A 16,030-nucleotide genomic window follows, 5' to 3' on the forward strand; every position below is an offset into this window, starting at 1 on the left:
AATGAAAATAAAAAATAAAGGTTTTATATAAAAAATAAATTGTATTTCTCAAACTAAAAGTATTAATCAAAATTTCAAAAAACTATTAAAAAACACTTAAATAAAATACGAAAAATTTATATTTTTCTGCAGTAATATTTAACTTCCAGCAACAATAACTAGATTTCAAAAGCTTCATAAATATTTCTTCATACAATTCATATTCAATTTTTGGAAATATCCTAAGGGTACAAATAGTTTTTTTAAAACATTAATTAATTTTCAACTTTTTTTATATCTTCAAAATATGTGGAAACCAAATATCTTTAGTTATATTCATATACTTGCCAAAAAGTTAAAAAAAATTCTAAATTTTCCTCATCAGAATAATATTTAAATGATCAAAACCCCTATTTATTTTAAATATAAAGCAGAATGGAGTAATATTTTACACCACGAAAAATCAAGAACTGCCAACAATAAATTAAATAATGTACATTTTCTGATTATAATAATTTAACTTCCATAAAATACCCAACTCAGACACTCACTAAACCTAAATATATCTTTCCATACCCTTCTTGCTACACTTTCAACCCCAGTATGCTACCATTCCACTTAAAATCACTTGAGACATAACAAATTGCAGAAAAATGCTTTGCTACAACAAAGAGCGTTATCACATTCCAATATACCACGCCATCAAAAGCATTCGCTTCGCTACAATTAAACCAAAGCGCAAATAATATTTCTCACTTATATAAGTTTGAATCACACCAGGCAGCAAAAAAATAATATAATACGTACTCATCTTTTGTTGTGCAAAGAAATATTTCGTTCAAAAATACCCAATTGCCAATTATTAACAAAACCGCGCGACGTGTTAATGAGTCACGAAATGTGCGCCAAATCGGCGGCATGCCCTAGCCGAGGCACACACACAAGCGCATATGAAACCGCATTAAGCCGAAATGAAGATAGCTTTAATTACATCGATGCCTAGTTAAGTTAGTAGCTAGTTAAATACACATACCTTCATACATATTCATCAGTAGACATGAAAAGTCATGCGTAATAATTTACGTTGAACGTGTGGCGAACAAACGAAACGTGATGAAGAATTATTGTATAATGAACGCAGACTCCAATTCAATGTAAATAATAGTCGACAAAAAAGAGGGCAAATAGCAAACAAAACACTTCATATTTATAGGCAATGCTGGAAATGAATAAAATAATGGAGAAAATACAACGAAAAATTGCTTATAATGAAAATGGGAAAAACAACAAAAAAATAGATACAGTTAAATAAAAATAAATAAAACAAAAATAATAATTAAGTAAATTAAAAAATGGGTATACATGTACTATACTATACATATATAAATAAAAAACTGTAAGCTTAACAAAACCTTCTGCTCTAACAAAAGACATAAGTAACGAACCTGGGCATACACGAACGCCCTGGAATAATACATAGAAAGCATTTGTCCCTTGCTATGAATACTTGACAGCACGAAAGTGAATTTGCTTTTTTTTATACTCTTGCAACATGTTGCTACAGAGAGTAATAGATTTTTTACAACTTAAGGGTTGCACGTATCACCTAAAACTAACCGATATAGATATCGGGTATTTTTAAGGTATTTTTCTGCCTTTGATTGCTGCAAGTTGCAAGAGTATTAAATGATCAGTTAAACACATATCCCCTCTTTACTTGTTACCATTCAAACTGTCAAAGTAAACAAGGTTACAGAAACAAAAATAAAAATAGCGCTCAGAACGTTTTCAACGTGAAAACTAAATAGTTTTTTCTTTACTTTTCCTTTTTACGTTTACGCTTGTAACATTTACCATTCTTCTAAACCTCGTCATAGAAAATAAAACATACGCAAACAAATTTTGTTCTTAAGCGTCTTTGGCAACAACCATTAACTTCGGCTCATCACGAAACAAAGAAAAAACAAAAAATCTGATTTCATCACAAACCATGCCAATCTGTCAATTATGACTGGTAAAAACCATTGTCTTCAATCAGGCTTAAGCACATATTCAAAATCACGTTTACAAAGAACAGAGTACCGGAAGCGTGGTTGGCTACACTTTGACTTAAGTACGGCTTTTCGACAACTTTATCTGCACTGACAGCTGACAATTTGCTGTTTGGGTTGCTGAGGGCTGCCGTTAAAAGCGTTTGTTTATTGTAAAATAATAGATTTGCTTGGGGTACTTCCGCTTGTTGAAGACCTTGAATAAGTAGGCAAAATAACTGGTAGGCTGACTGGTTATTAGAGCTCAAAGATATGTAGTTATTGAACAGTTGTACGTTGGAAGTGACCAATTTGTTCACAAGGCTTTTAGGGACAAAAATCATAAGAACATTTAAAAGCTAAGGCATATAATTAACCTAGAACTTAGCTTTTGACACGAATAAAGCATTAAAGAGACTTTAAAATTAATAGCAGATGCCACCAAATGCCTAAAAATATTTATTTCCTACATCTACCAAGAACAAATTTTTGCAGAAAAATACTTCGAGTAACTGCTAAGATATATTTTTTTAACGAAAATAGTATTAGAAATTTATTTTTCGACAAGCGTTCGAAATTTTAATCAACATTATTACAATTTTAAAGCTTTAAAAATTTATTTTGATTACAATTTTGAAGAAAAGTTTTCACATTTAAGCAAAAAATATTATTATTATGAAGCAAAAGTGGATCAAAATCAAAAAAAAAAGCTTCGAAAAAATTAAGTATAAGAAAAAAACTTAAGTTCTGGGTATGCAGAAGTACAAGTACTTTATTGAAATTTAATAAAATATATTTATTTTCATATATTTCTCAAATTTCTCACCCATCCATACATAACTTTATATATCCGCGAGCCAACACCCACTGATCTTCCGCTACTCACACTCACCCACCCTGCATTACCAAATTTAGTTCCGACGCTCAAATGATTACGCAAGCAATTTTTGATATTCAAAATTTAATGGCGGCAAACTTCATTTGAAAACCTTAAAAAATTACTGCAATGAATATGCAAAGAGCAGCACTGCCGGTAGACAAGCCATATTGGGTCCGCTATGGACTGTCACGAGTTATAGAAACTATAAATAAGGTGGTAGCGCTCGTGGCGCAAAGTGTCACCAGCCAAAAAAAAAAACACAATGAAAAATAAAAAAAGAAAACAATAAAAAAAATAAATAAATACAGGTGAAATAAAACTTTAAATAAAATGGAAATAAATGTGAAAATTATGCTGAGTTATGCATGAATATTTCGCACCAAGCGTCAGCTGACTCGTTGTTCAATCATTTTATTTTTCATTATAATTTTTATTTTTTGTATGTGAGCAGTCTAGTCTTGTGGCTTATGTTTTTAGGCTGTTATGGTTGTGTACGGATTTCTTTAATGGTTTACCATTTTGATTTGGTTTCACTTTCAATATAATAGTACCAGACACTTGATTATAATATTATTGTATATGTATATACATATAAATATGTAAATGTGCAGAAAATTGTACAAAAATAATAAATAACAGCAGACTTGTATAGAAATGCAGATCTATGTATTTACACTGAACACTAACCACTGAGAAAAATTATTCAAAAAAAAATTTTATTAAAGACAAAGGAACTACACTGATGAAGAAACGCTATCTGACCCCTAAAGAGTCCGTAAAAAAGCAGCTGGATAGTAGAATGATTATTTAGAAGTTATTCATACAGAAATTAAAGCAAATTATTACAGGCTTTGGAAAAAAACTCTAAATATAAACACAGCCTACAGAGTAATTAACGTCCAGACTTCTATAAAAAACTAAACTAAAAACTTCTTACACATTTTGACGTTAATTTTTATACAAATAACTAATACATATAACCAAAACTATAATGATTTTATATTTCTGCATATTAACTAACTTCTCAATATAATAATATGAAAAAAATTTATAGTCAATAACAATTTTCTCACCGGGTTCAAAAAGCGCACAACATTACAGCTCTTGCATAAATACAAAAACATTTTATGCACAAATTTAGCAAATCGCTGCAAAGTGGCGCGTATTTATGGCTAGGCATATTAACCTAAATTTCAGCCAACGCTTAAGCTAATAGTCCGACACACAGTGGTGTACAATATAGACCTACATATTAGCACATCAGTATTATATGTATTTTAGTTTCGCTTTTTGTTTTTGCTTTCATACCGTTAAACTCTTTAATTGCATTGCCCAACTCACACTATAATTTACAAACTGTCTGCTATTAAATATAAGCATCTACAATGATATATTTAAAACTGCCAACAAAGTAGCTGTTTTTCGGTTGCTTGCAACGGCGGAGGCAAATGTTCGGCAGACAAATTGTCGGGTTGCTCATTGACAGCTCATTAAACGTTGCAATCAGTTGCTGGAAAAGCGGGAGGCAAGTAGGGAAATATAGCGAGACAAAGTCTAAAACATTTTTAGTATCGATTTTTTTTTATTATTAATGAAAGCGTGTCATCAGAAATATAAAATTATTCAACATAATGAGATGATGTTTAGAATTATTAAAACGGGAACATTTCATAATTTTGCAACTTGCATGGATTAAAGACAAGGAAATACCTTCAGGTGCGGAAGGACTGTTAGTTATATGAAGCCTTGGGCGAGTTTTCACCAGATTTTATTCATTCTAAGCACAAATATGCACCGTTATATGAAAAGCGCGCTCTCTCAATGTTATTAAGATAACTTACATATTGGTCGGTGCCTAGGGACTTGAGCAGGTTTTGTTGGACTTCTAACCGTTTTTGGACATCAGGTGGCAACAGTATAACTACATTTTATATAAAACAAGTTTAATAAATATTTAATAAAATTTTATATAAAAACTATTTTTAATATTTTTTCACTTATATACTATTTATATATAAGAATATAATTTTAGTACAAAATTAAAAAAAATATATATATTTTATAAAGTTTTCATAAAAAAAATATTAAAAAATTTTAAAATTATTAAAAATTTTTATAATTGTTTTTTAGCAAATGCATTTTTATATAAAAATGAAAACAAATATGAAATTTTTTTTATAGTTATAAAATATTTTTTATATAATTTTAAAAGTGTAAATTTTATAATTTAAATTTTTTTAAATATTAAAAAAAATATTTTATAACATTTTTTTATAATTTTTTTTTAATTGCCAAATTTTTTTAAATTGCTTATATAGAAAATATACTTTTGATTCAGAAATTAAAAAAAAAGAATTTTATAAAATAATTAATTTATTAAATATCTTTATTTTTATTATATATAAAAACATATATTTTTTAATATTTTTTGTTTAATTTCTTATCATAAAAAATCAAAACGTCATATTTTATATTAAATACAAGCCTTCATATAATCTAAGTTTGAAGAATATTGACCTATAGAGACTTTTTGGTCATCATATAAAATAGATCAACCGTTTTTTGTTACTTTAAAATCACTCTAAAATCAATTAATGGTTCTACTCATTATAATGTTGGAGTATCTTCAAAAATCTGAACTGGAAAATTATGCTTCAAGCTTTCTTTTCCTTGAACTAAATTACGCAAAACTTACAGCTTTTTCTAGATCTGGATAAAAATTATTATGAGTAGTAATGTTTTTTTTTGTGATTATAGCAATAATAAACTGTCAAACATAATTTAGTCTCAGACATACTATTTTTATGAAAAAAAAATTAAATTTTGAAAAATCTATAAAATTTTCAATTAATTATTAACTAATGAGTTCATATACAGTGTCTTTCAGCAAACATAAAACACTAAAGCTTACTCTGAGAACACATCATACGATCTCTTTGTTTAGCAAAAGTTTGTCAAATGGTGAATCGAACAAGTTTTGGTATAAACTTAAAAAACTGGTATAAACAAATGATGTTGGCATAATAAATATAACCAGCTTACTCTCGTCCCTTTAGTAAGAGATGATTGTACTTTCGCCGATTAATATCGACTGTGTACTTTTCTTTTCGCTTTGCTATTCTATTTTTAGAAAAAATTAGCAGAGAACTGCAAAATCGAAAACCTCTTTTTTAAAATTCAACTGTCATATCAAAAGTTCCTCAACTGGGCATACCTGAAGCAACATTATCATATTAAATCGGCATAATAGAACTTTGTTATGCAATTTTATTGTACACACCTCCTCATCTATCAAACAATTATTACAACAAAACCAACAATCAAAACAGCAATATTTGAAATTTTTTACTAAATATTAATGCCTTCGGATGCATTATAGGCTGGCAATTTGCATCCGATTAAAAATTATTGAACCTACCCACCTGTCACGGCGGCTTTACCGGATCTAAATTTTATGATGAATTCCAGAATTTCCCACAAATTCTACGGCAGAGCAAAACATGAAATTTATTAGTCGAAATTTCTGTTTAACTTTATCTCACTGGCAACGAAAACTCATTCATTATTAGCTGAGAGATATAGTTATGTCGCACGAAAATATTAACATTTCTAGCATGTGAGTGTTTATTAGGCAACTAGGAATACAAAAGCAACTAAATGCACCGATTATTGCTCATCTGCTTTCACAGCAACAAACTGCAAATAAGCAAAGATTTCGAAAAGCTCCACCATAATTGTAGCTGTGCCGAGGCGATGAGGTAAGGGAGGGTTCAAAATTTACAGAAATGCTAGAAATTCATAAATATAAAGATACTTATGTATGCGTATGTAAGTGTAAATATATATACTTATGTATATGTATGTATTTGCGAATATATATATATAGAAAATGAGTTTGTTTGTGCAACTGCGGCTTTATATGATCGGCCGCACGTTTAACAGGTTGTTTGAAATCACACAACAAAAAATTGTTTGTGTTCACAGCCGCCGGCGTAAATATTAAAAATGTTTAGCATTTGCGAACACGAAAGTTTAGAATCAATCAAACGCTAAATATAAGGCAACAGCAATAAAAACAATGCAAAGTGTTTGCACACGATTCTGTCGAAGCCCGCCCGTTTTGCCTTTTGGCATTCCACTAATTAGCCTAAAATTTGTAGCGAAGCCGGATATTGGCTCTGCTGCCTACGTGAAAAAGTGTTGCCTACAAAGTTTGCAGGCTGAGTACAACAATAGCAAATATATGAGTAAGCTGTCGCTTGCAGTTGATTTATTGCGCGAATTTATGTGAACTGAAAATGTCAGCGAATTATTGTAAAGAAGATTACTTCTAATTGAAAAATATAATTAGCTTTGGAAAAATTAATTATTAACTGTATTCATAAACACTAACATATGAGCTGTGAAGCACTTGACTTTGTAAACAGTCCTTAATGATTAATTTAATATCCCACAAATACCCTTTGACTACTTCTTTGACCAGCACGATTCTTTATTCAAGAACAAGAACTCAACTCAACGCAAAAATAATTGAAGACAGCAAGAACCCTTTTCATTTAACCACCAAAAACTGTCTGGTTAAGCGACTCTAGCATAATTTCCATAAACTCTATATAACTTTTGAGCTAAAATTAGTAATATTACTAATCTCTGCTGTTCTCCCTCCTCTTTCCAGTTGCCTTTTTGTGGTGACAATAGCACTGCGCGTCCCCGACGATTTGCAGGCAAACGCTGAGGCCGCACTGCGCTTGGAACGCGCCCGCTCATTGCAGCCCTGCAATCTAACAGACACCGAAGTCTGCCCACCGAGCAAATATCGCCAACCCACCGGCGAATGCAACAATGTCTCTCATCGCAAATGGGGCGCACGCGGCGATATCTTGCTGCGTCTCATGGCACCCGACTACGCCGACGGCATTAGCCAACCGCGCACCTCGCATGGCACACATGCGCTACCCGATGCTGATACGGTTATCGAGCAGCTGCAAAATCATGTCGACGCCGAGCTGCGGCATCCACATATCACCGCCATGTTGCCCGCTTGGGGACAACTGCTCGCCAACGACATGTACGAAGTCAGCCAGTTGACGACCAGTCCGAAGTGCTGCAATGAGAATGTGAATGTGAAGAATGTCGAAGAGCTGCAACAGTGTTACGTGCGACGTGGCGCCAATTGCAAGGAATACAAACGCTCAGCGCCCGGTTATGATCCAGATACATGCAATAAGCGTAAGCTGTTTAAGCTTGTTTTTAAAAATTTGTTATTAAATTGTGTGTTTTTTGTTTTGTTCTCCAGGCCAACGCGAGCAAATGAATGTCGCCTCGTCCTACATCGATGGTTCGGGTTTGTATGGCGCCACTTTGAAGGATATGCAGGATCTTCGTACATACATCAGCGGCGGTGTTAAGGTGGAGTCATGCAAGTACTGTCAGTTGAACAGCGCTTCGGGTGCGCTGCATCGTGCGCTCTTGCAAGAGCACAATAATATCGGTGAGCAGTTGGCGCATTTGAACCCCGACTGGTCCGAGGAGGATGTATTCTTTGAGGCGCGTCGTATCGTTACCGCACAAATTCAGCACATCACCTACAGCGAATTCTTGCCCATAGTGTTGGGTCAGGAAACAACCGCCAAGGAGGGGTTGAAGTGAGTCTATATATATTTCTCTCTTTAAGAATTACTTATGTCTCTCACTCTCCATGCAGACTCACTGCCGAAAAGCACTCATCGAACTACTCAAGTACCAATCGTGCTGGCGTTTTTAATGAGGTCGCCATTGGCGCATTCCCCTCATTTCTCACCATGTATCCACCAGAGATGGTTAGTATGCTGCATTTCGTCATCATTTACTTTCTTTAAATATCCTTTATGTGTGCACAGATCTCGCACTCCATGTCGGCAACGCAGCTGCTCTCGGTCGCTGCGCTTCAGAAGTCACTCATTCCTGTCATTAAGAACGCCGACGGTTGGACTGAATTGGCTCTGGCCATACATCGTGGTCGCGATCATGGTATACCCTCTTACCGCAACGCTTTGGACTTATGCCAGGAGCAGTACTCCGGCGCAGACTCTGCTAATATCACCTTTGAGTCTTTGGCCAAGATCTCCAATATACCCGAAGAACACATTACTAGTTTGCGGGATATTTACCAGTGAGTAGCAGAAATTTAAAACCCAGCCCTTTCTTATTGTGATATTACTACAATCACACCTTTGAAACTCTTTTATCCCTCACTACTTTAGAAATGCCGATGATGTTGACTTATTGGTAGGCGCCCTGCTTGAAGATCCCGCTGTTGGCGCGCTCTTTGGCCCCACCATCACTTGTCTGCTTACACGTCAATTTGAATTGCTCAAGAAGTCCGACCGTTTCTGGTATGAGAACGATATTCCTCCATCATCTTTCACTTTGGAACAGCTGCAGGGAATACGTCGCACTACACTAGCCGGTCTACTTTGCGATTCCAATCAGGTCGAGAAAGTGCAGTCGAAGGCATTCTTCCGCGAGGATAACTTTTTGTAAGTATCACGAGCTTTACCGAAATCGTCCGTTTTATAAACATAAAATTCACTTATCGCCTTCTACAGGAACTCCGTGCTCGATTGCGAACAAATCTCGTCATTAGACTTGCGTCCATGGCAATCCAAGCAAGAAGAGGAAGAACTACATGAACACGTGGAAATGGAACCTGAAGTCCAGGAGGCTGTAAGCGAAATCAATATTGAGTTGCTGGAGGCTGCCGTGGAACGTGCAAAGTTGGAATTAGAGGAACGCAAACGTTTTGAATATGAATCTTGGTTGTCACGTGAGTAACCTCAAATTGCCCCATAAATATCTTATGCATCTAATATGATACTTTGCTCTTTACAGAGGGTGGCATCAGTGCCAAATCTTCGGACGGTGTGGCTGCCTCTTTCAGCAAGGCCAATCGCAATGCGCTCACCTTGGCCAACTCATCGCTCATATTTGAGTTAACTTCCAACGAGATTCTAAACAGCTTGAACTCCATTAATCGGAGAAAGCGTCAAACGTTCGACAGCAATTTCAATCGCAATGAGCTTTCAGAGACTCTACAAACTATCGATATAAATGCCATACTTGGAGGTTCCACACAGCAGGTCAATACCGAATGCGATGATCCACCAATTGCTTGTGATACCTCGTCGCCCTTCCGTACCGTCACCGGTTACTGTAATAACTTGCGTAATCCCAACTGGGGCAAGTCGTTGACCACATTCTCACGTCTTCTGCCATCACAATATGATGACGGTGTCTCAAAGGTGCGTCTACTTTCCGTCAACGGCAGTCCATTGCCAAATCCGCGTACCATTTCGACTGTTATTCACCCGGATATATCCAACTTGCATACCCGCTACTCGTTGATGGTTATGCAGTTTGCACAGTTCCTTGATCACGATCTGACGATGACACCAATCCATAAAGGTTTCCATGAGTCCATTCCTAGCTGTCGTCGTTGCAATTCGCCACAAACTGTGCATCCCGAATGTAATCCTTTCCCCGTGCCGCCCGGCGACTACTTCTTCCCCGAAGTGAATGTGACGAGCGGTGAACGTTTCTGCTTCCCTTCGATGAGATCGCTGCCTGGCCAGTTGGCGTTGGGCCCACGTGAACAAATCAATCAGAATACTCATTTCTTGGATGCATCCATGGTTTATGGTGAAAATCACTGCGTGGTGAATAAATTACGTGGCTTCGCTGGTCGCATGAACTCGACAATACGCTCCTTCGGTAAAGAATTGCTGCCACAATCGAACTCTCATCCCGAATGTAAATCGCGCAATAATCTCTGCTACATTGCTGGCGATGATCGCGCCTCTGAGCAGCCAGGTCTCACTGCCATTCACACCATATTCTTACGTGAGCACAATCGCATTGTCGAGGGTCTGCGTGGTGTTAATCCACACTGGAACAGCGATCAATTGTTCCACCATGCGCGTCGCATACTCACCGCCGAATGGCAACATATGGTCTTCAATGAGTTCTTACCACGTGTGCTCAGTTGGAATGCTGTGAATTTATATGGTCTGAAATTGTTGCCCCAAGGTTACTACAAGGACTACAATCCTTCATGCAGTCCCATAATTTTCAATGAGTTTGCTACGGCCGCTTTCCGTATTGGACACTCACTGTTGCGTCCACATATTCCACGCTTGAGTGTGAACCACCAACCCGTCGACCCACCTTTGCTGTTGCGAGATGGTTTCTTCCGTATGGATGCTATACTACAGGTAGGGATACTAGGAACGACTGTAAAGTAAAAATTAATTATTGTTCATATTTATTAATAGCCCGGCATCGTTGACGAGATTTCACGTGGTTTAGTCGCCACACCCATGGAAACATTGGATCAGTTCATCACCGGTGAAGTAACTAATCATTTGTTCGAAGATCGCAAGATTCCCTTCTCCGGTATTGATCTTATCGCGCTCAACATTCAAAGAGGTAAGAATCGTTAACTCAGTTTTTTGGTTAATTATTAATAAAAAAAACCTTCTTTCATCTGCTCAGCTCGCGATCACGGCATACCCGGTTACAACAACTACCGCGCTCTCTGCAATTTGAAACGTGCATCCACCTGGAGCGATCTCAGTCGCGAAATGCCCAATGAAGTCATCAATCGCTTCAAGAAAATCTACGCTTCCGTTGACGATATCGATCTATTCCCTGGCGCTATGACTGAACGTCCATTGCAAGGCGGTTTGGTCGGTCCAACATTGGCTTGCATTATTGGCATACAATTCCGTCAGCTGCGTAAATGTGATCGTTTCTGGTGAGTCTTTCATCTTTTGGATTGTGTTTAGTTAAATTTTTTGTTATTATTGCCAACCTTGTTTGTTACAGGTATGAGAATGCCAATTCCGAGGTCCGCTTCACTGAGCCACAACTGGCTGAGATTCGCAAGGTCACATTGTCTAAGCTGATTTGCGAGAACTTGGAGATTCCTGGTGATATGCAACGTGCTGCTTTTGATCTGCCTAGCAATTTCCTGTGAGTATAAAAATGAGCTGGAAAGTTGTTTGTAGAAACTAACATATGAGAGTAGTTCTGTTAATATCCAAAAATTCTATTCTGTTTAGAATCATTCTGCTAGCAACATTGGTATATACAATTTCACTAAAATGTTTAGATGCATGTTGCTAGCAACACTGTCATATACAATATTGCTAAAATGTTTAGATTTATTCTGCTAGCAACATTGTTATACATATACAGTTTTACTAAAATGTTTAGATTCATGTTGCTAACAATGTTTGTGAACATATACGAATCAAAAGTTCTATATGCAGGTTGCTAATATCATTCTAAAATATAAAAATTGCACTAAAATGTTTAGATGCATGTTGCTAGCAACATTGTTATAGTAACAATTATACTAACCATGTTGCAGATTTCATATTTTTTATTTCATTCTATTCCATAATAAGAAAACAAGAATTATATTCAACAACATTGTTGCGCAACATTTTGTTTTTTTTTTTTTGATTTTAGCATTAAAAAGGCCATAAAACACTAAGAATAGAAATTATTATATGATATATTATAATATGAAATTTGCTTGATCGGTACACATTTAGATATATACAAAAGTCAAGCAACATTTTCTGTTGCCAGGAATAATGATAGCCAACATTTGTTTACACTGTTATGTAAGAGTACCTTCGTAGTTTTACATTGATACTAATTGTTTGCTGAACAATTTGTTTCTATTAATTCGATATTTTTTTTTGTATTATATAGTGTGTATGTATGTATATATAATGACGATATTTTAATTTTTTTTTGCAGCAATCCACGTGTGCCCTGCTCTTCCATGCCCCAAATCGATTTGAGTCAATGGCGTGAAAATGTACAAGGTTGCCAGATTGGCAACAGACATGTGCGTGTTGGTGAATCTGCATTCCCCTCACCTTGCACTAGCTGTGTGTGCTCCAGCGAAGGGGTAAATATTCAAAATCTTAGACATTTTCAACTGAAACTTATTGCTTCTCCCTCAACTTACAGCCACAATGTGCCTCGCTGCGCATCACCGACTGCGGCCAACTGATACGCCAATGGCCCAAAGAAGCTATTCTACGCGACGAAGTGTGCAACTCCCAGTGTGGCATCTACTTAAATGGCAATGGCAACTTTGCGCAGGCGCGCCAAGCATCCGTGCAGGCACCAGTGCGCGTACAGCGCTCACGCCCACAGAACATTTTCAAATTCCCCGATCTAACGCCATTCATTGCGTCCTTGTAGATCAGCCCGTTAGTCTATGAAACATAAATTAAAATTTAATTAATGTATAAACGGGAAAAAGTAGCAATTGAAGGAAACAAATGAGTGACAATGTTGCTGGAGAAGCGCAACAAAAGGCACAGCTATTTAATTAACAATAAGTTATTGTGAAGTTAACAGCAAAAGGGGAATATAGCAACAAAAAAGTGTGTGCAACAAGTATAGTACACACACACACGAGCGTTGCGCTTAGCGTGAGAGCGCATAGCCAACAGCCAATAACTATTTAAAATTAATTGTAAATAATCTTAAAGAGCACGTACTACCACTACACACAGATACTTAGTTGCCTTACAAGTGACTGTCTGCAGGCGTACGTCTACTATTTGTATGCACGGTAGTGTGTAAATATACATATGCATATAGATGCCTATGCGCCCTACAAATATCGGCAGCATAGTGAACTATCTAACAAAAATGATTTTAAATGTATGTATGTAAGTTAAGTAAAATGGAAGTAGAAACCTCAAAGACTTAAGTACTTCTAGCTTTTAATAATGTAATACATAAGTAAGCGAATAATCAATTATTATGTATTCTCCACACACACTGCTTTTATTATGTCTTCCACGTTATGATTTCCTATCATTTCATTTATATAAAAACCTAACTGCCTAAAAATATGCTACGAGACAGACACACATAGCAATAGTTATGTGCTTATGTCTCCCTATCTCTCTCCCGCTATCGTGCTCTCTTTCGCGCTCTTCCTATCTCTTAGCGCAAATTTCCTTTTCAAACTTTTTTCCTCTCTATTAGCTATTAGTTCAATTTTTTATCCCAACTTTTGTAAACTTTCTACTATTTTTATACTTTTTTATCTTCGCAATATTTATTTTGCCTGTGTAGTTTATCGAACGACTTTATTATATTTACTTTCTTTATAAAACAATTTCATTTTTATACAAACGATGAAATATATGAAACGAAATTTTTAGCTTACGAATTTTTTGTAATATTTTTTAAATACATTTTATAATGAAATATACTTAAATATACTACAATATATACAAACTAATATAAATTGCATATTTTTACCCAGTGAATAAATGCCACAAAATAAAAATGAGAACACAAATGCATGTGTTAAAAAATATTTGAAGTTTGGTTATTTATTCACAAGAAGCCATGGAAGATTGATCATAAGCAGTCAGACATTGTGACATAAAAAGCAATTGTAATAATCTAATGCCAACGATTTTTCCAGTCCTCGAAAGAGTTTTTAGGATGGCCTGCAGCTTCTTCAGCGAATTTTGTTTTATCTTTAGATCGATTGAGAGCAGGTTCAACGGAGCGGCAATTTCAGATTGGGTACCAGAAAAAAGCTAAAGCTTGTGAATACGGTGGTTGATCGATGGTATTTATTTCGCTATAAATTCGGTCACAATCGTCGATGGAGCATTATCACCGTGTAAAATCCATCAATTGTTCTTCCACAATTCCGACGCCTTAATACGACCGACTAGAACTCGTTATTGATCTTTGTCTCTCCGGAACAAATTCATGATACACCAAACTACAGACTTCGAAAAATTAGTGAGCGTAGCCTTGATTTTTGACCGGCTTTGGCGTTCCGGCTCGTTTTTTCCGTTCATTCCAATGATTGTTAACTTATTTGATGTCAAACTCATAAACTGATGTCCAATCGGTAGTTCTAATGCTCCTCACGAATGTCGGATTGGAATTCTCACGATCAAACATATCCAAAGAGACCTGTTTACGGTACTCTTTTTGGAAAATTCAGCTTTATCGGGACAAGTCAAGCAAGAACGCGTTTCATACCCAAAATATCGACCACAATCATTCGGCCGCACTAGCGTGAGATGTCGAGCTCTCTTGGCATCTCTCCAAGACTTGCCTGACAATTTTAAGCATCATATCCTTTACTTTTATAATATTTTCATCACTTGAAGAGGTTGAAACTCGTGTAGAACGAGGAATGTCTTCATCGTACTTTCGACCGTCCTTGTTCCGCACTATATAATTTTTTAAATTAACCGAAAATCGTTCCAGTCGATTGGAACCACTGTCTATATTGATTCTCAAAGTTTAAAAACAAAATTAATTTTTCATAGCATTGTTGAACGCCTACAGATAGACTTGAATTTTCTCCATTGTGTTCAGGACATTATTTTTTAGGAGAAATTATAAAATTTTTCCGACTTATTTTGAATTTTGTTAAGCAATAATAATCTGCTTTTAATATAAACTACCAAAAAATATATTTTCATTAAAAATAAGAAAAGACGTTAACTTCAGTTGCATCAAAGCTATAATACGCTTCACAAATACAAAACTTGATATTGTCGTTCGATCTAAAAAAAGGTTTGGTGTTTATAGTGATGCCTGTGACTATAACCCATGCCAACATTTTTTAAGGTGTCTCATCAAATGAAAAAGCTTTCCTTAAAAGCATTTTATTCTGATCGCGCAGTTTGTATGGCAACTATATGCTATAGTGATTCGATCTTAAAAATTTCTTACGTAGTTACACCATTGCTTTGGGCAATAATCTTTGCAAAATTTCGTGGAAATACCTGCACAAATGAAAAAGTTTCCTATATAAGCACTTGATTCCGATCGTTCAGTTTGTACAGCAGCTATGTGCCGTAGTGATCCGATACTGGCCGTTTCGACAAATGAGTAGCTTCTTAGTAATAAAAAATGTGTACAAGATTTTTTATCGATATCTCAAAAACTAAGCGACTAGTTCGTATATACCACATATACTGTTAGACGAACATGACAAAACCGACTGAACTCCTCACACTGATCATTTGTATATTTACTACATAGGGTCTCTTACGTTTCATTTTGGGTGCTTCAAATATCATGGCAAACT

At 35.6% G+C, this 16,030-nt stretch overlaps 1 protein-coding gene across 2 annotated transcripts in view; it reads left to right on the forward strand.

Annotated features, from left to right (window-relative positions):
- Positions 1–13,731, forward strand: part of LOC126753199 (uncharacterized) — a 52,442-nt gene extending 38,711 nt beyond the window's left edge. For both annotated transcript variants that reach the window (XM_050464445.1, XM_050464444.1), the window contains exons 3-14: positions 7,565–8,118; positions 8,186–8,534; positions 8,594–8,708; positions 8,769–9,040; positions 9,132–9,407; positions 9,477–9,694; positions 9,760–11,138; positions 11,199–11,352; positions 11,419–11,680; positions 11,752–11,898; positions 12,697–12,850; positions 12,913–13,731. In XM_050464445.1, the coding sequence (XP_050320402.1) occupies positions 7,565–8,118; positions 8,186–8,534; positions 8,594–8,708; positions 8,769–9,040; positions 9,132–9,407; positions 9,477–9,694; positions 9,760–11,138; positions 11,199–11,352; positions 11,419–11,680; positions 11,752–11,898; positions 12,697–12,850; positions 12,913–13,149 (4,117 nt within the window). In that variant the 3' untranslated portion in view covers positions 13,150–13,731. The remainder of the gene's footprint in view (positions 1–7,564; positions 8,119–8,185; positions 8,535–8,593; positions 8,709–8,768; positions 9,041–9,131; positions 9,408–9,476; positions 9,695–9,759; positions 11,139–11,198; positions 11,353–11,418; positions 11,681–11,751; positions 11,899–12,696; positions 12,851–12,912) is intronic.
- Positions 13,732–16,030: the final 2,299 nt, after the last annotated feature.

Source organism: Bactrocera neohumeralis, chromosome 3 (assembly GCF_024586455.1).
Source record: "Bactrocera neohumeralis isolate Rockhampton chromosome 3, APGP_CSIRO_Bneo_wtdbg2-racon-allhic-juicebox.fasta_v2, whole genome shotgun sequence".
Taxonomy (NCBI): Eukaryota; Metazoa; Arthropoda; class Insecta; order Diptera; family Tephritidae; genus Bactrocera; species Bactrocera neohumeralis.